Raw genomic sequence first — 25,036 nt, 5'->3', positions numbered from 1 at the left:
GCTGTGACAGCCATTGCACACAACATGAAAAATTTCGACGGAGCTTTTATACTACAACACATTTTTTCGAATATATCACGCTGGCAGCCAAAAGTTATAAAGCAAGGTATGAAAATATTATCGATAACATGCGGTGGTTCGATACGGTTCATAGACAGTTTGAATTTTATTCAGCTACCACTGGCGTCATTTCCTAAAACTTTTAAATTAGAAGGTGGTAAAGGATATTTTCCTCATTATTTCAACACGTTAGAGAATCAAAATTACACCGGAGACATACCATCAGTCGAGTATTACGGTTGTGATGTCATGAAAAAGAACGAACGCAGAGATTTCATGGACTGGCATCGTCGGCAAGTTGCCGATAATTATGTATTCACCATGAAAAATGAGATAATAAAATATTGTGTATCCGATGTTGATATTTTGAGGAGAGGGTGTTTGAAATTTCGCGAATGTTTTACGGAGAGCTGTAATGTAGACCCTTTGTTAGAGTGTATAACTATTGCGTCATCATGTAATCTCGTATTTAGGAGAAACTTTTTAAAACCCAACACAATAGGTATTATACCTACAGGGGGTTATAGAGGTAGGGATCGGCATAGTAAGATAGCGATAGCTTGGTTACTATGGCAAGAGTATACATTGCAATGCCGAATTAAGCACGCTGGAAATGGTCCAGAGGTTCGTTTGCGAGAAAATATCGTGGTCGACGGATTTTGCAGCGAAACAAACACCGTTTTTGAATTTTCCGGATGCTTCTGGCATGGGTGCCCTAGATGCTTTCCCGATTTTGATTCTGAATTGGCCGACAGAAATGAGCTGATGGTTACGCGGTATGAACGAACTATATTTAAAAACGAACGCATCAAAAATAACGGCTATAATTTGAATGTAATATGGGAGTGTGATTTTCGTAAACAAATAACGGAAAACCGGGAACTAAAGCAGTTTGTAGATAATCATTTATTTTCAAAAAACACACCCCTCAATCCGCGCGACAGTTTTTACGGTGGTCGTACGAACGCGTCACAGTTATATTACAAATGTCAACCAGGCGAGAGAATACTGTATTTCGATGTTTGCTCGTTGTACCCGTACGTAAACAAGTACGGTCGGTACCCTGTCGGTCATCCTACAGCCATTCATGTCGGCCATCCAGAATGCGTAAAAGTCGATCTAAACAAAGTCCATGGTTTTATTAAATGTATTGTTTTACCACCTGTTTCGTTGTATCACCCTGTTCTGCCGTACAAATGTAATGGTAAATTAACTTTTCCTCTTTGCAAAACGTGTGTTGAAACCCTGTATGAACAAGATTGCCCGCACAACGACGGACAGCGTCAGTTTACGGGTACTTTCGTTGCAGACGAGTTGCGTAAGGCTTTGGAGTTAAAGTACAGAATTATCGAAATTTTTGAAATATGGGAATACGACACCGTAAAATACGACCCAGAAACTAAAACAGGTGGGTTGTTTTCGGAGTACGTAAACACGTTTTTAAAAATAAAGCAAGAGTGTAGCGGGTGGCCTACATGGTGTAATACAGAACACGAGAAAGACAACTACATTCGCGAGTATTACGATCGTGAGGGGGTTAAATTAGAAAAAAACAAAATATGCAAGAATCCAGGGTTACGTTTCTTGGCCAAATTAATGCTCAATTCATTTTGGGGCAAATTCGGGCAGAGACAAAATCTGCAGCAGACTGCTATCATTGATCAGCCTTACAAGCTGTTCGAAATGTTTGCATCACCCGGTCGTTGCGTCAATAACTTAACCGTTATCAACCCTGAAGTACTCCTAGTAAATTGGGAGCGCGTGGAGGAGGATATATTGGCTTCTAGCACCACTAATGTAGCTATCGCTAGTTATACTACTGCTTCGGCACGATTAGTTCTTTATCATTTTTTGGAAAAGTTGGGACGACGAGTATTATATTACGACACTGACAGTGTTTTCTTCACTGCCAAACCAGACGAATGGGTACCTGATACCGGCGACTTTTTAGGCCAGCTAACCGACGAATTAGCTGATTATGGTCCAGGTAGTTACATTACGGAATTTGTGAGCGGCGGACCTAAAAATTACGCCTATGAATTCTTGAATGCTAACAAAGGGATAATTGAGCCAGTGTGTAAGGTGAAGGGTATAACTCTACACTACTCCAATAATCAAAAAGTTAATTTTAACGTATTAAAATCGATGATTCTGGATAAAGAGGCTCCAAACGTGGTCGAAGTAATCGATAAACAAATTTTTAAAGATAAATTTTTTAATATATTAACGAAAGACGCAACAAAAAAGTATAGAGTAAACTATACTAAACGTCGTAGGTTAAGCAATTCGTACGATACGCTCCCGTACGGGTACAAAGGAGCGCTTTAGTATTTTAGCAATAATAATATGTACATCCCTGGAATAATGTTTTTTTAATTATATGTGTATACATTTTTCTTTTTTTTTTTTTGTACCGTTAAATGTAAGTTTGGATGTTTATTTGTACGTAGTTATTTGCGAAATGATGTATTTACTAAAAATTGTGAAATAAATATTGTTTTTCATTCATACACTTTTTTTTTCGCCGCCGTCCGCGCCCCCCGCCGTCCGCGCCCCGACCGCGCCCGCGCCCGCGCCCGCGCCCCGCCGTCCGCGCCCCGCCCGCGCCCGCGCCCCGCCGCCCGCCGCCCGCCCTCCTCGCCGCGCCTCACGCAGCCCGTGTTTTCTTTGTGTTTGGTGTGTGAATAAAATAAAAGACAATTTTAGAGAAAGGCTAAAATTTATTTAAAATACTGTTTAAAAAGTTTTGCACAAATAACATCGTTTTTTTTGTAACTACTGCTAAACATATTTATAAATTGATCTACATTATTACCAAGGGCGTAATTTAAAAGGAACAATATACAATACTTTCCACAAACATCCGACATCAGATGTTGAATTTGTTTAGTGTTGTAAGTGTACATAAGACTATTCCTCAGTATAAAATTTAAAATAGTCCCCTTAGGATTCCGTCCAAACGAATCAAAAAAATATGAATATCCGTATTTATCTATATAAATACCCACCCAGTGACTGCCTGGCATGAAGTCGGGATCTTCGTTCACAACGATGAATGATGGTTTGCTAACATAAAATGGAAGCGTATTGCTAGCAGAAACAAGAACATGACACCTCTTCAACTTCTGTATCTTCGATAGACAAGACTTGATTTGCATAGTATTCATTGTATATTTCTTTTAGGGTTTGTACGTTTTGTACAGCACAGTTAAAGTTGGTTAAATCACGATGATAGTCACAAACTTTTGGTTCGGGTAACTTTTTCACCGTTGGTATACAGTCAAGTTCGTCCTCTATGTTTACGATAACATTCTTCGGTAACAGTTTAGAAATATACCGTTTTTTCTCTAATCCTTTTACATAAACACAACAATCTATCTCCGACAATTTTGTTAAAATATTAGGTATTTCTTCATATGCGACGCCACCCGCACACCATGAAATACCGTGGCAGTGTTTTGTTACCCAATCTGCTTGCTTCTGATAACTATGCGGTAAAGTTGAAATGTCTTCGGGTGGTTTAAACAGGTAATGTTCTGGTTCTGATTTACGAAAATCAAGAATTGCCAATTCTTTAATGAAGAAACTCTTTCTTTCAATCAAGAAGCCTTGGTAATCAAGAAACAACACACACATTTTTCGATGCTAACAGGTCAACAGCTACACAACAAATAACCATACAGTCCTTCGACGGCACATTTTAACTTCCGTAGTCGATTATGATGTTACGCTTTTTGTCAATTTCTATAACGCTATCAAACTCGCCGTACACTAAACAGTTGATTGTCTCCGTTAAAGCAGTATTAAATCGTACTTCTAAACGTAAGCTACCGGTTTTAATCAGATTCCAATGTAATGGTGACGCTCCAGATAGATCGGGTGTTAGGTCGTACACAGTGATACAATAACCGTTGGGGTAGTCTTCTCTGCGAAGTCCGTTGCCCTCGTTCATAAAATGAATTCCGGTACCAGAAAATAACGTATGATACATGTTGATAAATTTCTTGCTATGTCCGTTAAAGGTGGGTTGTAAAGGTTTGCTGGGTATTTGCTGACCGTCAACACATAACGATAAATAATTCATATCAAAATGTTGAAAGTTAAAGGGGTTTAGTGTAAAGTCCCCATTAAAAGCTCTATTGGAAACGAACGCTACAGTACATCGTTTAGGTAACTGCCCCAAGTAAATGTTGTCAAGTGTTTTACTTTGGACCCCTTGCGGTATTGTTAAAACTTTTATTTCGGTTCTCGTTATAGGGTATTTGGCAGTTGTCATCTCCAAAGCTCTGGCATGAGCTAACGTGACAGTTGGATTTATTTTATTACGTCTTACCAACAGTGTTGCATCCACAATATTCACTTTACCCGTAGTACCATCAGCTCCAATCAAAGCAAAACTGTTCCGAGACCTTACAAACTTTACACGTAGCTCGACACCGTTGATCAGAAATTTTTCTTGATTAAATATATCACAATTTAAGTGACCAATTAAATCAATTTGCTGACTTTTCTTTGTGAAATGATTCCTAGCTTTAAAGCCGATATTTTTTGTTCCATCGGCCGTGTCCATATCTCCTGGTGTATCGATGTACCATAATCCACATGTTAAATGTGATTTTTTGGCTGCTGGTCCGTAATTTAGAAGTGTTTCTAAGTAACATTTATACGCATATGTATTGTTAGGCGGCGAAATTAGTTTTTGATTTAGGTAAACATCGACTTGACTAAACATAGAGTGTAAAATATTATTTACGGGCGCAATGTTAACGTCGTCGGGTAGATTTGTACCATCCTCTTTAGTTATTTTCACAGTAAGCGATATCAACGTTTGGGATAAATCAATATATTCATCGCCGCTGCTGATCATAAATTCTAAAGGTGCATCGTCTGAAATACTTGACAATGTTTTGTACTCGATCCATTGCCCACTCTCGATACTGGTTTGTGTTGAAGGTAAAGCAAATAAATCCAATTCTGTTTTAATGCACTCACAACTTCGCGGATGTAGAAAAGCCATTGCTCGTAATATTAAAAAAATTAATCAATCAAAAATATCTGACGATCGCGACGACTTCTTTACTCTGCGGACTGGCAAACGCATCTGACGTGATTGTTTGCGGCGACGTCTTTTTGTAACACCTGAACCGACGAGATCGTCGATTTTTGTTTCTGCTTTGCGTTTCAAATTACCCACACTCTCTGATACACGTGAATTGAATGCCTCTTTCGGTGGTACGTTGTTTACAACGTCGTTGATGAAGTATGATCCAGAACGAAGTGCTTCTTTACCAATAGTTTTCAAACCACTTTTTACTAACGGGAAAACTGTTCGAAATAATCCTCTTAAAAAACTACCAAAACCTCGACCTTTTTGGTAAACAGCGCCTTTATAAATGGATCCTACACCTGAGCCGGCCTGACCTATGTAGTAATCGTGGTAATGACAGGTCATTATAATATTCTTTTAAAATGAAGTTTCACGCACACAGTCCCAAACTGAAATGGCGTGCGCTCTCCAGTAGCTGTCCTTATATCAATTTCGATATGTTCAAATTCTCTTTTTAGCACAGGAGTATAATGAGGCTGCGAAAAGAACTGTACTCGATGCGTACCATACGTATACTTGTTGTTATCCACTACTACAATCCGCAAAACTTTTGCAAAAACATCACCAATCAGTTGAGGTTCTATAATATCACTGTATATAAACAGTTGCGATGGTAAACCCAATAATATATTACTAGGGTATGTAGAGATTTTATTCAGAATGTTAACATCGGGCTCGAACCCCAATTGTAAACTTAGTTTCGACGATAACCTTAAAGAAGTCATCTCAGTGCTAGAGCTCGCTACATGTATACGTTTACTACCATTGTTTAGTCGAAATTCAACACAATCTTTTTGCAAAATATTAACCTCATTTAGCGCCTTTAAGATTCCCTCTACTGACTCGTAGTTACCCGCATCTATCTTAGTCTTATAGTGAGCGTGTATTTCAATTGGTTTATTCAGATTTTCAAATTTTGATAACAATTTTTCTAATGTATACCCTCGCGATACGTTACTATCTATCCAGGCCGATAGTCTCTCATCGTTAAAATAACCAGCCAAGACAGCTTTGTTTGATTTCTTTTTAATGATAATTTTATATTCACAATATATAACATTTTCACCATCGTTGACAGTGAAAAATGAACACGGTAACTGTATTTCTGATAAACCAACACACCACTCTCCTTCTAAATGTATAGTTTTTGGAAGTTGCGTACAAAAATTGGCCGATGTATTTTTTGGAAAATAGTTCAGGGAACTATTAGACAAGAGCGTAAGATAAAACTCGTCTGAATTATTCATATTTGCGTTAGAGTTTCAATCGGGATCCAGCTGTTGAATTTTTTCGGGTAATTTTTCCACTGCACGAATACTTCACAGCGACCGTTTTTATAACGCTTTTTCAAAACCTTGTCAACTTGAAACACGTCGTCCGGGTTGTACTTTATTCTTTGAAGTTCGGGATGATAGAAAACACCCTCTATAGGCTCGTTCATAATATCACTGATTTTATATACTACAGGGTCTCGATTTATTACATCCGTAATTTTAAAAATCTCCCCACTCCAATTTGTCTCATAACCTTTCTCAAACGCATGCTTATATTTACCGATTCTAACGTAATCACCAATTTTATATTTCTTCGTACGACTTCTTTTGCTAACAGTCGACGTGGAATTTTTAATATTGTGATAAACTTCCAAGATATTATCGGAATTTACGTCAACAGGAGCCATTTTTATAGTTTGGTGAAAGGTATTGTTGTAAGAAACGACAAAATTTTGTAAAACATCTATGTATTTAAAAGTATTTGCATGAGTAAAGTATTTGTACATTTTTGATTTTAATGTTCTGTTAAAACGTTCAATAACGGCTGCCTTTACGTCGGGATTTTTCGCAACGTAAAAGTTTATATCGTTCTTCTTAAACAGTTTTTGAACATTTTTAGCTAAAAACTCTTTTCCTTTATCGGTCTGTACATTGCCCGGGATTTGTTCGGTAAAAATTTCTTCAAAAGCTGCAGCTACATCAGAACCAGATTTACTGTATAACGGTATGACATAAGCGAACTTAGAGAACACGTCAATGACAGTCAATAGATACTTCACACCATCATTATACGATGCTAATTTTCTCATGTCAATCAAATCAGCCTGAAATAAGTCATTGATATTCGTCACTAAATACCTATTTCTCTTAAACTTGCGACGAATTTGCTTATGTAAGGTGTATGCGTCTTGTTTTTCGAGCCAATCCTGAATGCGTTGATGCGGCAAGTTTGTGGCTTTACGAATTTTATTTATTCCGGAAAAACTGATAGGGTCCGTTGTTGTATAATACCGTCTATTAAGCATATCCGGTATACTCATGGCGTATAAGGTGACCACTTAATCTTTCGTCGATTCTTAGATTTCGTTGTATTATTCCCAATTGAACTTGATACGGGTGTTACAGCATCTGATATGCGGCTATTTTTTTTTTTAACATCTGGGACCACTTCTGTCGACGTTGGCTCTTCAGCGTCTAACCTCTGTTCTCTTGATAAAATCTTATTAAGTTGTTGTAATCGCTTCTGATTTGCAATTAAAACACGTGGAACGTTTACTTGTTTGAGCACGTTTACAAATTCCTCCCAACCTTTGGGTTCCGTTGTTGATCTACTACTCCGTACAAGGTCATACACTAGATCGATTATATTCGAATCTTCTATACTGCGTCCTTCAAAACTGACGACGCCGTTGTCACTCCACGTCACTCCGCCGTCTTTTAACTTATGAAGTAAGAGCAAAGCTTTACTTGAACACGATTTAGGTAAAACTGATACAATATTTTGGAAACCGTCATCAGAGTCAACTATTTCTTTCTTTTGTTTTACCGAATCTTCTATCATGGGTAGTTCGACAGGCCTTCGAGTGTGATTCAATACATTTAAATATTTTTGAAGAATTTGATTGTACAACAACCACTTCTCACGGTCGTCGTTTCTTTTATTTAATATTAATTGCATTTCTTGATCGAAGCGCGATATCGGATCGGGTGCGTTTTTTTGAAATTGGCTCATTTTCTCCAGTAACGACGGATCTACCAATACCATTTTCTTAGCGTGTTCCATTGTTAAACGAATGTATCTATCTGTTTATTTATTCAAAAGTCCTCCCAAAACTCCAGAGATAATTGGAGCAAGTAGCAATGGTAGGAATGCTCCGCCTTTTTGTACTAACAATTTTTTCTTTTCCCCTCTGGAAATTCGTCGCTTAACCAGTTGACGCAAAGTTTTTTTATATTTCCCTAACTTAGCTTTCTGCGTTTTCGATAAAGGAACTTTCCCTAATAAAGTATTGTGCGCACACTCACATATGCAATGTATTAACTCCTTGTCTGCACACGCTAAAACTGCTTTTCTATATTGAGGTTTTGTTTTGTGAAGAAATTTTAAAAGCGGAGCGTTATTGTGTAACGTGCGCGACATCTCACAGCCAAATGATTTTTTTTATCGCAACTTGCTATTTTTATGTGTTTTTTGCAAATAGACAAAAGTTGGTTCTTCGTCAGGTAAAATATTCGTCCGAATGCGGTAATCATCTGGTGTGTCCTGCTTTAAGTCAATTAGTAAATACGTATGAGGTTTCGATGTTGCATCTTTATAAACCTCTTGTATAAATTTTACGTTTTCGGGAAATATCTGTCTAGCCAAATAAGTGATCTGAGCGCGATCTCTTGGGTTCTTGAAATATATTATGTAATTGGCGTTAAGAGATATATCTCTTTGGCCTCTGCCTTGGTGAAATAAATTTTGCGTTATGTAAAATACACTAATTTGACGATGATGACTACCTTTTGTAAAAATATCCACAATGCTTGCATTCGTCTCACGCATTAGGTCGTCTAATATCATAAGCACCGGTTCGGATCCATCAAATGTGGACATATCCGGTATTCCTTGATGATACTCGATAAAAAGTTGCGATTCTTGATATAATGGCTGCCATTCGTCGTAACACCAAATCACTTTTTTGAAAACGGTATCACACAAATAATTTAAGTGCTTTAAAAATCTGTGAACAAAGTGAGATTTACCACAACTTGTTGGACCAGCTATTATTGCTGTGAAAGGTGCTTTGAATTGATAATCCATTTTAACTTGTTTTCTGTATCAGGTAAAAGAGTTGTTCTCTCCAACAGGTTAAAGAGTAAAATGCGAATTTCACTGAGACGTACAACTTCATATAGAGATACACCTTTTGTGCACAAGTGATATAACAATAATAATAAGAAAAACTAGATTGCTCATTTTATTTATTTATTTATTTATTTATTTATTTATTTTACACAACAGAGGGGCAATTAAAATCATTATGTAGAGTGAAATAGCTTAACTTCTTTTCTATGTGAGATTTTATAGTATAAGGTGTCTTCATCCACATGTCGTATAACATCGGATCATGTTCATAGGTGTCCTGGATGATTGTGATGATAGCCTTGTCCACTCCTTTATCAGAATCACTATTTCCATGTTCCATCAGATGTAAAGCAACGTTTGTTACAAATTGGTCGTAATCAGGTAGTAACTTCTGTTTAAATGCACGCTGTCTCAAATGCCCCAAGAAATATTCTTTTAGAGCCAACAGAGTTCCAATCGTAGCGTGTTGTAGAAAAAGAGATTGATATACATCTTCTTCACTTGTTGATTTGAACTGCAATACCATCCCCTTCTTTAGAATAACGTCATACTTCCTTGTTTCGAACAGCATCACATCTTTCGGAATATCACGAATTTTGTCCTCTGTGAGCTCCAGCTTCTCCAGAAATTCGATAAATTCTTGATGATTAAAAACGGCTGCAGCTGTGAGGCTCGGATTGTACATCTTGATTACTGGTTCGTAATCCTTGAATGGTTGCATACCGATACTTATAAATTTGCTACCGGATCTAGTCAATGGTAAAATTGTTTCATCAACCAATCGATACTTTTCATTTGTTACTTTTCTTCGTAGCTTCTCTTTCTCCAAAGCTTTCGCCGCTGCATCGATTGACTGCTCGACATTGTTCCATTCATCAACAGTTATCATAGATTCACCCTCCATTGCACGCGGTGGCTCGGGAGAAGATGGGAGACTGATTTCAGATGTTTCCATTTTCAGAGGAGGATTGCTCTTCATCATGTTTTGGTGTTTGGTATGTACAGCGTCTTCGACGTTAACCAAGGAACGTTCTTCTTGTGCGTGAAGATCCACACCTGCACTGGTGTTTTTCTTTCTCCTTTTGATGACTTGTGACAACTCTTCGGGAATATCACCAGAACGTTTAAATCCGTACATGTTTATCTACACAAACAAACAAAAAAAATTACTAACCTTTAATAAATAAAACAGAGTTATTATAACTTACCTTATTATTATTTACACAGACACTAGCACTGCAACAACTAATAATAATAACAAACAATCAGACACAACTGACACTTGGTAGAATTGCAAAACGAAACACCAGCTGAAGCGACACAACAACTAAGAGTAAAATGTGTATTCATCACCCTTCTTCTATTTATATACAGTGGTTAACGACTTCGGAGAGGGAGTACAACAAGAAAATACATGCAGAAACAAGTCTGTGCTTGTAGATGATGACTCGTCTGCAAAAAGTGCGTCGTCGGTATGTCTTTAATAACAAAAAGCTAATGGACAAACATCATAATGAGATGTTGCCGTGGGGCTAGTGATTAATGACTTCGGAGAATGGGTATAACAAGAAAATACATGCAGAAACAAGTCTCTGCTTGTAGATGATGAGTCGCTTGCATAGAGTGCGTCATCATTATTGAGCTATTGGCACGGGCTAATGGTCATTACGATCTAATTTTTAGTTAATAATGCAATCGATCAAAGAATTATCAAAACGCTTCAGATATTAACCCACATCAAATCGTATTATATTCAGAATGAATTAATGATGGTGTAATTAGTATTTTAATCATTGATTCAATTGCGTAATCTTAAAACATTATCGTCTTTATGTACATATGCATGCAACCCGCAATACACAATTAAAAATATATATTTAAATTTAAATTATTTAATTCCGATATCAAATTCATAGTGATCTAATTAAATTTAATAATGATATAATTAATTTAATTACGTTCGCGAATAAAAATTAAATTATGAGTAATCAAAATCCATTAAGATCATTATCTTGATTGACAGCACACGTCAAAAATCCATTAAGATCGTTATCTTGATTGACAGCTGTCAAGATAACGTCACCTGTCAACATGATTTATTACCCCACTAATCCTAGGCACTATCTACTGGCATTCATTTTGCGGAAATTTTTTTCATGTCCAAATCGGCATGAATAATGACAGAAAATCTTTAGTGTCTCAGATATCTGTTTTATGGAAATTCGACGATCTGACAAAATCATATTATGCACTGCGTCAATATTTTCAGAAATGGATCCGAAATCGGTCTTCCTGGTCTATCGTCATCTTCAACCGAAACTTTTCCCCTTTTGAAAGAAACAACCCGTTAACCCCTTTAAACACTGGTATAGTTAATAGTCGATCTATATTCAATTTTACTGATATCCACATTTTCACTAGATATGACTTACTCAAAATTCTCGTGCACAGCAATGCTTGAACTTTTCGAAGTCAAATTTAACAGTGACATTTCTAATAAGTTGTTGTTTGGTACCATAGTAATAAAAATTTGTTTTGTGCAGTGGCAAGTACTTAGGCTAACAATTTATCAAATTACCCTCGTATGTCATTTTTCTTTTTTTATTTATTCTTATTTAAAATAATTTATTTTGCCATTTCACCCATAAAGAAAGTATGATTGTGCCGTATCAATGAATTCAGAAAAAAAAGCTCCATTCAAAAATACCGTAGGGCTATTTAAAAAAAATCAAGTTGACCTTGCATCTCGAAAACAAATGAAGCAAAAAAAATTGTTTGACGAATTCGTACCCCTTTTTGTACCCCTATACCTAATTTCAGGTGATTTGTACAATTGATTTTCAAAATATTTAACCGTTTCCATACATTCTAGCGACCTGTATAAACGACACTAGACTGATTCACTAAATTAGTAGAAGTTTCAACAGTGAGATTTTGGGAGTTCGTGGAACCACTGTACTGTACATTTCAAATCTTACCAAATAAGTTATAAGAATTTTGACAACTATCTTGTAATATACTGTTGCTAGAATGTTAAGGACGTGTGTGAAAAAACACCAGTCCATATAGTGAATTTTGTTTCTTAAACCTTAACTTAAATAAATAAACAGACAAAAATAGCAATTTTACTTTTGTTTTCTTTTGTACGTTGTTTGTATGTATCTGCGTTTTTACAGATTCCATTTCATTATTAAACCCATATTTTCATAGATACATTTTAATATAGGGAACTATATAAAATATGAAATATTGTGTGTACAGAAAAACCTTGATATTATAGATGCTTGACGGATGTCTGGCGGTTAGTATGTACATCAGACGGAACACATCAAAGGAACTATTAAATTCTGTAAAAAAATAATTCAACCCAGTGAAACTTCATATTGCCAAAAAAAAAATAAATTCAGTGTAAATGTACACTGCATATCTTACCACCGCTAAAACTGAAATTGACTTAATTTAAATTCATTGCTACATTTACTCGTAGTTAACAACGTTTACAATGATTTCGTATAAACTTTGCATTGTGTACATTCCTATTTAAATTGTCGCAAATCCGTCAATTTGAGGATTTTACGCACGCCAGACTTTATCGAGAATAAATTTGATTTCCTGTTGGTTCGTTAAGGCTTGTTTCCACTGTCCGCGTAGCACGAAAGCGCGGGGCTTTCAGCGTCACGTCGGAATCTAATCGGATTTTATTATTTAACGAAGCTCGCGGCATTTCTTTACGAATTCACATCCCGCCTTTTCAAGAACCGCGGCAAAACACCATAAAACGTCTAGTAAATGAGTCATTTGTCTGAACACTATACCTTTTGTCTGGCTTGGGTTGGACCTTTTTCAGCTCCATTTCTTTGTTTGCGGCATTGTTTTTTTCAGCAACAGAATCGCTTCCGCCGTGGGCCCGTGATACCGGAAGTGTCGCCATATTGTCGACAGACTCCACCTCAACAGTGGCAACCTTGAGTTCACCACCGCCCACCATTTTAATTCAAATAAATCCAATAACAATTTTCAAAAATACCCAATTTTGAATTCGTTGCGTTGGTAGATGGATCACATTGTTTGTGTTGGTGAACTATCGATGTCTTTTAGGCCGGATCAACTTTGGTTTTATTGTTACTATTGTGTTTGTTTTAACAATTACATCTTCGAGTTTAAATTTAGGGATGAAACATTGATTTGGGTTTGAATGGGTTTATCTTTAATTCACATGTTGACGAGGACGCTTATTTACCCGTTTCCGTAACACTAGCACCAATTAATGACAATTCACCGCGTTTTTTTATTTTAATAATGAAAGCTCGGCGTTAGACGCCTCGATACCGTGAACTAGAAAGCTCGCGAGAGCCGATAAAGGAAGGGATGCTGCAGGAGAGTCACGTGTTGTTCTAGACTTGTTGGGATTGGTCCATGAGAAAAGCTGGCCCGGGATTTCGACCCAGTGACCTCCGTGACCTCACCCAAAACAATACCAAAATCAACAACATTTACACTAAACCATCAACAAAACGCTTCATAGCATCATTAACCATAAAAAAAAATCTTATGGCTCGATTTAGCGGCAGCTTTATTAAAACGCCAAAAAAAAATGTGCTTGAAGGAGATCCGCTGGATGGTCGAGCTTTGCCTCATCGCATCGATATGTACTATAGTCCGTTCCTTCAAAACATTTACAATATGACGTTCATTGTAGAAAAAAGGGATGCTGCGTGGTCTCTTATTGATCAATACCACCCCCACTCCTATTTATGAGGGCGTAGCAGCACTTCAGCCACTGTAGATGAGCAAATGGAGCTTATTATGTTGCTCTCTAGTACACGCAACATGATCTCTTTACGTCAAAACTTGGAGAAGGATCACCCATCGGCTCGGAAAAATTTAAGGCCTGATTACACCTCACGTAAAAAGGGTCGACCTTTTGAAAATTAACTGACATTATAATATGTGCACTTTACTAGTGAGTGGGGTTTTTACGCGCTTTAATTATTTTCGTACGCTACCCTCGTTTTTAACCCGTAATGTCATCCAGTTAGGGATTGGTTTATTCAAAGCCTGGGTTTTTTTGAAGGAACGTGACTTCTTTTTGTCGATTTAGTGTTAGAGTAAATCCTCTGATCTTTTCGCCGCTGATTTGTGAGAGATAAAGAAATAAGGTTTGGGGTACTTACTTGGCATTTTTTGGAATAACTGTTGTTTCTACACAATGAAAGTCGTCTTCTGGTTCTTTAGGCATCAAAGGTGTTCGGTCGGCCCTATGATGAGTCGGTGATGTATGAGAACCGTAACCATCTGCATTAAGCTATAACAAGAAAATAAGGAAAATGTATACACATCTGGAAGAGTATATGTTTTCTGAAAGGAAATAGAAAGATTAAAAGGTCAAGGGAAAGTGTATTAATATAATGGAAATACCCCGGGTAAAACTTTTACTCTTTCTATCTTATGCAACTTGTGTGAGACAAAAAATTACAAAATATTGAGTATGTCGTAGAAATTTTATGTTAAATTTTGAAATCTGTCATTAGAATTATTTGTTAAACAGAATCTTTGGTTTATTTGACATTTTACTGTTCTACTTACAAAATTAAACCAACCCTTTTTCTGGATGAAACATGGATATTTAGTAAAGGTAGTACCTAGGTATATGTAAAAAAACACAGCAAGACGGTTCAGCACAAACTGCAATTAAAAAAACGGGAAAACGATGTAGATATGTTGTAGTTTACGCTGGTAGGGTAAATGTGTACAAGAGTGCGAATATGTATAAGAGTACGCACTGATGATTTCTGCTTATTAGTGCCATCTGGGTAAGATGAAGTTATACCATTCAAAATTTAATGCTAAACCTGAGATAAAGGTGCAAAAGTGACCTGAATACAGTTTATAGTTTGGTCGTACTGACGATTTTATGTTCACACGTTGTGTGGATGTAATTTTTACCGCTCATAGTTTTAGTTTTTTGTAAGGTACGTACCAGTTCTTTTATTTTACAGTAATAATTGTCATTAGTTGTAACTTTTAAGGTGTCGTTGTACACTAACAGTTTTACACTTTCTGTCAATCAAAAGCTTTTAACTTTGAAAACATTAGGTTATGTACAAATGTACAAGAGTGCGCAGCGAGGTATTGTATAAGAGTGCGCATTGCTTGCAATACGTAGTCTAATAGTCTTGGAGATACATATCATACGATACTGCATTATTTAACTCTACTACTTTGTACTGCTTCTCAAGTTGTGTGGTGGTGGTTATGGTGATTTTTTTTTTATTTTTACTTCCTGAGCGTGTTGTAATCGAGTCCGTCGACCGACTCTCTATTTTTACGTTTTCTCGTCTTTTCAAGACCCCTAGAGTACGAAGAAATAGGTCCCCCGTTTTATGTGTAGTCTGTAGTCACTTATTCCCATTTATTTTCACCTTAGAAACAAATATTTTTTCATAAAATGTAATGCGTACTCATAAGCGTTGAAATGCGCACTCTTGTGCAATGAACTGTCTAAGAGCGCGCATTTACACATCTTGACAAAAATTGAAATTACTCTTAAAATATAGTGGTGTTGGGACGTACAATTAAATATATCTGATCTCTAAACATGTATATAACGAACCTATATCATAAAATTTGTCTATCCAAAAAAATTAAAAAGTTGTTGACAGTTTTCCACTAAGTGCGTACTCTTGTACACATTTACCCTAATAGATACGGATTAACTGAAGGAGCGTCTTTAATTTTTAAGGCAAAAATAAATTCTAACAATTATCATGATAATATGAACTAGGAAAATTTTGAAAAGTGGTTTAAAGAGCAATTAATATTCAGTCTTCCGAAACCGTCTCTTATTATAATGGATAATGCAACTTAGCACAGTATTTTAGTTTTGATAAGTATACGCTATTAAGTATAGTGTACTTATAAAAAATACAAAGAAAAAAATGGTGGCATGGTTAAACACAAAAAAGATAGATTATCCTGAAGAAACTGTAGATAAGCGAAGAAAAATGTTGCTTCTCCGGTGGGAATCGAACCGCACGTTTACTGCTTGCCGGGCGGGTGCCCTTACCACTAGACTCCGGAGGAGCTTATCGCTTACTAAGCGATGAAAGATCCGATTTGGAAAATTGTACGCAACAGACTGCCCGAAAAATTTAGATTTAGATCACTATGCTCAAGATCATGAACATTGTTTCCTAAGACTTCCGACATACCACTGTCATTTTAATGCAATAGAAATGGTATGGTCGGAATGTAAACAAAAGTACGATCAAACTATTCAAAAAACTAATGCTTCTTCTTTTGATGTACTTACTGAAAACTTGGGAAAATTAAGCACCCGGAAAAAATCATAGATTCGGCATAGCAAAAGGAAAAGTTTCTGGAAAATTGTGAAAGAAATCAAGTAATTGTCAATGTTAATTCCGTTTTAGATGATAGTCATAATGAACATGACGACAATAGTGCTGATGATTTATAGTTGTGTTAAAAATTATTATCTAATTAAAGAGTAAAATGTATTCAATTAATTTTGAAATTTTGCAATTTGCATTGATATGTTACCATAGCAAGTTATCCGTAACATAAAAAAAGCACATACTTTTGGTTACTAAAAAAAAAGTGATTTGAACAGGGATATTTCCACGACGTTACCTATATTTTATTCGTAAAATAATAAATTTAACAAACACATTTATGTGTTAGCAAATTATTGACTTAAATAATGTTAGTGATAAATTTTAGGTCAAATGACAAATAATCCGCGAAAGCTCATCATTTCGCATGTCGTCGAATAAGAGTACAACAGGTGGTTTTATTTTAAAAATAGAGACGGTTTTATGACTAGTGATTTGTAGATGAAATTACGTGTAATGAAGTTATTACAGTCGAGAAAGGGCAACCACAGAGCAGCCGGAGCCAAAACCCTATTATTCTTTAACACAAAAAGTAATAAATTTCAAGATTAGTATTATCAACAGAACTTATTATAAATATTTTTTGATAAAATATCTTCGTTCACGGTATCTTTTCTTTCGAAATCTAACGACGTACATAAAGCAAATATTAGATTGAATACCTACTATATCCCCTTAAAATAATGATGATGTCATCATCTTAAATAGATTTCAATAGAATTATATAGTGTGACATACTCTTTAATATCCTACACCTTTTTCAATACCATTCGTTCTAAAAAAAAACAAGTTTGGGTTTTGAGTAGAACAATCAGCCTCTGGAAAATTGAAAACAGTTGCGATTTTCGCACAAAACGTTTCCAATTCGTCCGTAAAGTAATCTCTACTTTGATGTGTTTAATTGGGTGTGATGCACATAAACAGTAGCTAATTATTCCCATGTGTGCCACCAGAAAATAAACATTTTTGTAAGAGATTTGAAAATGATTTGTGGTACTGATACATCTTCAGTTAAACTGCCATGAACATGCCAGCTTTTCAATCAAAGAGTTCATCGTAAATAAACAGAGTCGTTTACGACCAATAAAACGGTTAGAATCTTAATAGGGTAGCAGAGGATGTAAATTAACGGTGCTAAAACCCCTGTAATAATTTCTTTTTAAAAATAATTTGCTATTTTTAGATGTACTTTATGAATGTTGTCTGTTCAGCTCAAAGTTGGAATAACAACATTAACATATTTTCGTACTATGACATCCCGTCCCATAATTTTTCATTTTAAGCCTAGCATCAGGTGTTTGTAATATTATTTTAAGAATAAAATTGATCTACTGAGAGTCTGGAAGTAATTTAATATTTGTTGAAAATAATTCTACATGTGTATCTACACAGATTAATAACAAACAGAAACAAAAAATATTTTTTAAGGAACAGTTGTTTAAGGTAGATTTTATTTCATATATAAATTTTTACATAAACGAAGTAATAGCGTAAAACTGAAAAAACAAACAAAAAAACGTAAACCTTTCGGACAGTTTCTACACACATACAACAAACAACGAAGTAATTTGAAGCTAGCAGAAACAATGATTCATCGAAATCATAACAAATTTTCCAGATTTTAGAGCCACTGCTGGTTGCTCTGTAATAACAACATTAAAAATATACTACAAAATACATTTAAAACTGAAACTTGCTTGAAATACATGTTCACAGAGAAAATTATCGTTCTTCAAGACGAACGGTCAGATTGTGTAATTTTTGGCGTTTTTTGGAAGTATAACTTTAGAAGCATTAAATAGCAAAGGAAAAGAAAACAGAATGGCACGGCAAAGTAATCCAGTCAATAAACAACAGACTGGTAAAAATTTGCACATCAGATTTTATATTAATATAAGTAGTCCTATTATACTTAATTTAAAAATATGTGCAAGGTTTTCTAAGTATTGAAACAGATCTGACGAATCCAAGACTAAACAATCCATATAATTCCTTTTTTTCGCATTTAAGGAAAATATTTACAATGACGAGACGGCGGAATCCTAATATTAGATTCTTTAAATGTCTCAAAGCTCTTTAGGCTCAGAGCGAACTGGAAATCACGAGTTTGCCGAATCTAAGAGATGTTTTTTATTAATGATACAAAGCCATGTATTTGATCACGAGATATTTATTCCAGCGCATCTTTTATTGCAGTCAGTATCATTAATTTCTCTTATCAGCTGCGGCACAATGATCAGGGGAGTATTCCATTATATGTCGTAAATGCCGTTTAATTTGAGTACAAAGTAAATTATCTGTTTTATAAATTCGAATATTTTGCGCAGTTAAAAAATGTAGGGTGAAAAGTTTTGTGTAGAATTTGCTAAATAACCCTCGCCTGTGATCGCAGTATGGAAAAAATATGTTTTTACTATTTAGCTAATTGTTCTTGTTCACGTACCCGACGCATTCACCAACTGTCATTTATGATTGTAAGTGATAATTGACATAAAATCATACACCTGTCCATTTTTACCTATGTTGTTTTAGTCTTTGCACGTTATAACCTTAATATTTTTATAACTGTTTCTACGGATAATTATTTCTATATTATTTGTATCAGGAACCGTAACTAAATTATTTATGTTATTATAGCGTTAATACTTATCTAGCTTTTACTCGCGGCTTCGCTCGCTATATTCTATATTTTATTGCTTGGCTGGGATAGTAAAAAATACATTTTTTTTAATAAAAAGTATCCTATGTTACTTCTAGTACCTCCAAAAATATGTGTACAAAGTTTCATGATGATCGGTTAAGTAGTTGTTAGTGAAAACGTAACAAACAAACTCACATTCACATTTATAATATTAGTAGGGATAGTGATATATCAATAATTGCAAAACTGAATGCTTTGAAATCTTGCAGACGTTTTAAAGTCATTGTAAGCACGGTAAATTGTTAATCAAAATAAATCGGTTTATTCCCCCCAAAAAATTAATGACGTAATTTCAAAATTTTTCCGAATAAATTCTATCCAAAATGTGCGAAATATGATGAGTTTTTACTTATGATTCTTCATTGCTTTCATAGTTTTTATTGATCAAATTAAGAACGAGTAACCCCATTTTCCCGAAAATGTGAAAATACAAAAGTCTTTATTTTATAAGAATTATAATAATGATATTCAGAACACTTTGTCGATTGTAGCTTACTACTTAATAGTTTTGATTATCTGTTTTGAGGAGAAGAACTCATTCGAATCAAACTAATTTCTTATTTTCATATTTTCTCGATATTTCATAACTCCTAGACAAGGCCGTAGTTAGGGGGAGGCTAGGGGATGCTGAACCTTCCCTAGATCTAGACAAGTTATAATTAATCAAATGTGAATTACAATATCGAAAATCAAAATAAAATGTAGTGTTTTATTCAATAAGCGGAGGTCAGAGCAATAAAAAAGTCTGGACCGTCGGCATTGTGATCCGGTTATTGCAATTCGTAGAAAACATCTTTTAGTTTAGTTTCTGTTTCACTCTCACGTCTACAGCTTGATAAGTATTATCGCTATTTGTCTTAAAGTACGAGTATCATAAATTGTTTCGTTATTTTATTGATTATAAATTACTATTCTAGAATAACAGTAATACAATACTTTTATTATTAGTATTGCAATGCATCTATCCAAACTGATATATGCATCCTTGCAAAAATGTGGATGACATCAACACAAAATTTTATAATAGGAAAACTCACTTGTAGCAAACGGTTAGCACGTTTCTTTACCTTTACACACTTTACTTTTATTTTAGCTTATAATGGTTGCCATAAAAAACAATAAAATTTCTAAAGAGCTGGATTTGACAAGCTGTACTTTATAGGCGAGGGAAGTTCCGTCGAAGTAATCGTCGACCATTTTTTTTTATTATCAAACTAAAACCGTTATTATGTTATTTCTAAATTGAAATACAGTCGAACAAATCTAGCTGCTTTGAAAACTTATAAAATTTGATTTTATTAAATTTTGATTAATTTCATGATGACCCCTATACGTCAAAAAAATTATATATAACATCCTAAGGAAAAAAATGACGAATGAGGAACTCGAACTTGCGACCTTCGCGGACTCATAAGCCGCAAGTACAGGAGTAGAGAGAGAGAGAGAGGAGTTTAGACAAATTTTGGTTAGCGTTGTATAATTTAACAGTCGGTCCAATAGTTTCGGAAATTATCTGTCTAATAAATATCGACACAGACGACTAACAGACAGATGGAAACGTGAGACTCTAGGGGTCATGAAATGTCGAGAAATATGAAATTAATTTTCCGGATGGATTACAATACTTCCTTTGCTTACATTCGGGAAGTAGAAATGTTTTGGATACATTTCCGGATAAAACAGAAGTGTAAAAAAATTAGAAATGTCATCTGTAAATTGTGTCATTCTAACCACATGTGCACCTTAAATAAAAAAAAATGCTTATCAAACAACGAAAAACATTGAATTTTTGGCCGCTTGTGTGGTATGTAGATAGGTATATTTGTCTGTTTGTATTCCCATGACTTTGCTTAATGTTTCCCTCGAGGGCATACTTATAAGTAATATTTCACTGCATAATCAAAAACATCTGTTTATGTAGGTTCGCATTATAATATCCCAGTTTTTCTAAATTAAATGCAATATTTTATGTACTTATGTCAGAAGTTGACATCTCTAATCGCTGCACTTGAAGAAGTCATGCATAAATCATGCGAATTGTTCATCATTTTTAAAAACAGACATTAACTACAACCGGTTTCGACGCAGCTATTTTTGCAATATGAACTTTTGTAAAAAAAGTCAGCACCTGTTGCCTACCTGATTTAATTTTCATTTTAAACAATATACTTTTCATAAATGAAAAAATATCACAGTCAGCGTGTGGATACATAAATATATTAAAATTAGTCCTATCAAATATCATAACATAACAGTGTGTCGTGTACACCTGTCTTTTACTAATGCGCTGTTATATCAGGTGCATGCAACTATGTATAAATGCGATTTTAATGCTTCTGAAATTAATTATAGATACGTTTCTGTCACTACTACTTGCTTCTAGGTAATGATAACCATTTTATTACTTCCAACGGTATATGCACATTCTCTTGTCAACAAAGTCCATAAAATGTAAATTTTACTAATAAATAATAAGACACCATTTTCCAGACATAATAGCCGCTATATCTAGAAATCGGCAACAAAACCAAAAAAGATAATTAATAATAAAATAATTAAGATTCAAATACCAAACCGGTCATCGCCATCGAACTATACTACAGAATACCAGTCATCAAACTAGCCGTGCAGCTGTTCAAAAAATTCGTTTGATTTTATTCATAAAAACTGATAACTCCGAGATTTAGATGATGCTTACTGATTGTAAGGTTTATTCCGGTTAAAATCACAAAGTCTATGGTCGTGGTGTGCACCGGACTTGATAACAGACATCTATTGTAACATTGTGTTCATGACACGGATGAGATATTCCCTATCGGAGGATTGTATTTGACATTTGGACGTCCAGAAGCACCCTTACCCTAACAATGGTGGCTACTGGTTGTTGATGATGCTGTTGGTCCATTGCGAAAGGCGGCGGTGTTGGTATTTTCTTCGGAAGCGGTTCCATCGGTATCTGCTCCCCCAGGAGGCGCTCTTTCATCTCGTGAATATACGGACACCGTTGCATGTTCGTGATTTTATACTGAAACAAAAAAATGTGTTTTACGGTTGGCGTTTTAAAACTTCTTTAAAATAAAAAAACTAAAATAAAATAAGATGTACTCTTCGGATTCGAACAAATTAACCACAAGTTAAACAACTTTGAGAAAGACAATCAAAATACTGAAAATATGTAGGTGTGGGTATCCATTTAAAAAGTTCTACATATATTGTGAAAATTTATCCGTAATTTTTTGTATGCAGTTTTTTGCGAAGTTTTTCCATTATTTTTTTATATTAATTGTTAAATATTCACCAGGAACATACTGAATTTATTACCGCTTGCACAATATGCACAAGATAGTAGTTAATAAAAAAAAATGAAAATGAGGTATAGTTTCAAATTTCGTAGAAATATCATGTGATGGCGCCAGTTTCATTTTAACATGTGTCTTAACAAAAATCACTCTATCCCCATCTTTATCCGTCCGTTTCACGTCACGAGTTTAGTAATTACCCAATTATTTTTAACGACTTTAATAAAATGAAATAAAATATGTTAGATAAATTATAATAAAATGTTTCAAACTGAATAAAAAATATGTTTCGGGAATATGAGAACATTAGTAATAATTAGACTACTAAAAAAAGTATAATATAGGTAATGTTAGATTCTTATAAATCATACATTTGACAGTAAAAATTTCTATATGCTTTTTACCAGAGTGAACGCGCTACCTATTGAAATTACGTATTTAGATATGTTTACTTTCCCAACGAAAGCTAAGAAAAATTTGTACTAGATTAAATTTAACATTATATTTCTTAAAATATAGAAATGTAGGTTACTCGGTTTTATTTTGTACGCCTTTCGTCTCTTTGGCGGAAATTTATTAGGCAAGTCATTTCCGAAATTACCAAATCGATTAATTTGGAATTTTAAGTGCACCTAATTTGCTAAAAAAACGCTCTCTCTCAAGATAATTTAAAATACGCAGATACGTAGCAGATCATGCTCTCTTACCTATGGTTTAATAACCTCTCAAAAAACTGCTAAGGTAAATAAATTACTAAATTATTCTATACCGAAAAATTATAAATACTGTTACGATGAACGGGTATTTAAAATCGATGTGCGTAAAATTCAACAATTATTATTTTTTCTTAGTATGTACCTCGAATTTACACGCCTAATTACACAGCGGTTATGTACAAAATAATTCCGGCGCAACTTGACTGGCTTCTCTCAACATTCGCTGGACTCGACTCGATTGAATAATAATCATTCCCGAAAGTGGCCACTATTTAAACCCTTTGTTCTTTTCTAGATCTTTCGTGGTTGAGGTTTTTCTAGAGTACCCATCGCGACTTCCGCTTCCAGGGTTTTCTTTAGGGAACGCCGCCCGGCCGCTGTCACCGATGATGAGTCACCCATCCTCGCTGCACATACTAGAAAATCCATAGGCGTCGTACCGGGCAGGGTATAGGTTTATTTCGTAACAATACATTACAACATCATTGCATCTATTTCTTCTCTATTTTTCTCTCTTTTTTTGGTTCATCACGGTTTTTCATCATACGACCTACGGTTGATAGGTAATTTCGACACATTCTGCGTACTCTCTTTTCGTTACTCACACAAAATTTATTTCCTTTCTCTTCGTTTCCGTATGTAAAGTGGATCATGATCTCTTTGTTTTTGGTTGTTAGGTATTGTGGCTCTACTTCGTCTATTTTCTTTAAATATCTATTGTTGTACCTAGAATGTCTTATCTCCCTTTTTCTCTCCTACTTCTGTACATGAAAATCTCTTCTATAGAACTCCTGCCTCATTTGTTTTCCTTGATTAATCACTCTTTCTACTTCCTTCCAATCATAACCACTCCACTTACAGTATTTTGCCCTCGCTTTCCAAAGTTCTTGCCCGTAATTGTTCATTTTTTTTTCATGCATTCTTGGAATATCTGACAGTGTGGTTTGGTCGTTTCTACTCGCAGTTTTACCCCTCTTCGTTTCTTCTCTCACTATATGGCCCAGTGTTTCTTTATCACAACTCAGTGTCCATTTTAAATATCTTTCTTGGATTTTCTCTACCTCTTCAAACTCTGTCCACCCCAGATCTCCACCATACATTGGAACACTTTTAACCAAATTTTCAAACAGCATCATACCATTGTTCCCCTCCCTTCTCTGAACCCTACTGGCATATCTGGCACCAATCCTTCTCTCTTCATTTCCTTTTCTTAGTTTCACTAGGTGCCTTCTTACTTTTTTCTTTGTCATTGGCTCCACTGTGTAATTCAAGCCTTTCCCTTATATTTCAATCGTTTCTTGTCTTTCTGTACTCCTTGGCGTTTTCTTGCCGCTCCCAGCAATTCCATGAAATGTTTTTTCCATCGCTGCATCCCAATTTTTTGTTTATAGTTTCTTTCCTTTTTCTATTTTCATGAATGTATCTCCATTCTCCATACTTCTTTCTCTAATTTAATTTCCTTTATCTTTTATGCTTCTTTGCATTTACTTCTATATGTTTCTCTGACTTTGATAAACTCTTCTGCTATTATCTTTTGGTTTTCCCATGTTTTTAACGCCTTCCTTGTATTTTTTAAGACGTAAAAATCCTCATTTCACCAGCCAGTTTTTCTCCCT

General features: G+C 35.1%; 2 protein-coding genes across 12 annotated transcripts in view; both read right to left on the bottom strand.

Annotated features, from left to right (window-relative positions):
* The window catches only part of LOC135129708 (proton channel OtopLc-like), a 58,439-nt gene that overhangs the window by 24,661 nt on the left and 8,742 nt on the right, over window positions 1–25,036 (bottom strand). For 9 of the 11 annotated variants that reach the window (XM_064056976.1, XM_064056957.1, XM_064057006.1 and 6 more), the window contains exons 2-3: window positions 22,266–22,430; window positions 14,467–14,597 (exon numbers count right to left, since the gene is read on the bottom strand). In XM_064056976.1, coding sequence (XP_063913046.1) covers window positions 14,467–14,597; window positions 22,266–22,415 — 281 coding nt within the window. In that variant the 5' untranslated portion in view covers window positions 22,416–22,430. Of the gene's footprint in view, window positions 1–13,107; window positions 13,654–14,466; window positions 14,598–22,265; window positions 22,431–25,036 lie in introns of those variants that run through there. The other 2 variants (XM_064056998.1, XM_064057020.1) reach the window with 2 other exon arrangements.
* Window positions 9,438–11,044, bottom strand: LOC135132690 (uncharacterized). Its single transcript, XM_064060865.1, has 2 exons — window positions 10,501–11,044; window positions 9,438–10,436 (listed from the first exon to the last, which is right to left on the bottom strand). The coding sequence occupies exon 2, from the start codon at window positions 10,428–10,430 to the stop codon at window positions 9,438–9,440; it is 993 nt and encodes a 330-aa protein (XP_063916935.1). The 5' UTR covers window positions 10,431–10,436; window positions 10,501–11,044.

Source organism: Zophobas morio, unplaced genomic scaffold, assembly GCF_036711695.1.
Source record: "Zophobas morio isolate AGI-343-1 ecotype UQ-CSIRO unplaced genomic scaffold, CSIRO_AGI_Zmor_V1 ptg000002l, whole genome shotgun sequence".
Taxonomy (NCBI): domain Eukaryota; kingdom Metazoa; phylum Arthropoda; class Insecta; order Coleoptera; family Tenebrionidae; genus Zophobas; species Zophobas morio.
Note: the sequence above shows the minus strand (reverse complement) of the source record. Positions and strands in the feature narration are given on the sequence as shown.

Coding starts and splice junctions, on each gene's coding strand:
- LOC135132690 (XM_064060865.1), bottom strand. CDS start 10,430: ATGTACGGATTTAAACGTTCTGGTGATATTCCCGAAGAGTTGTCACAA.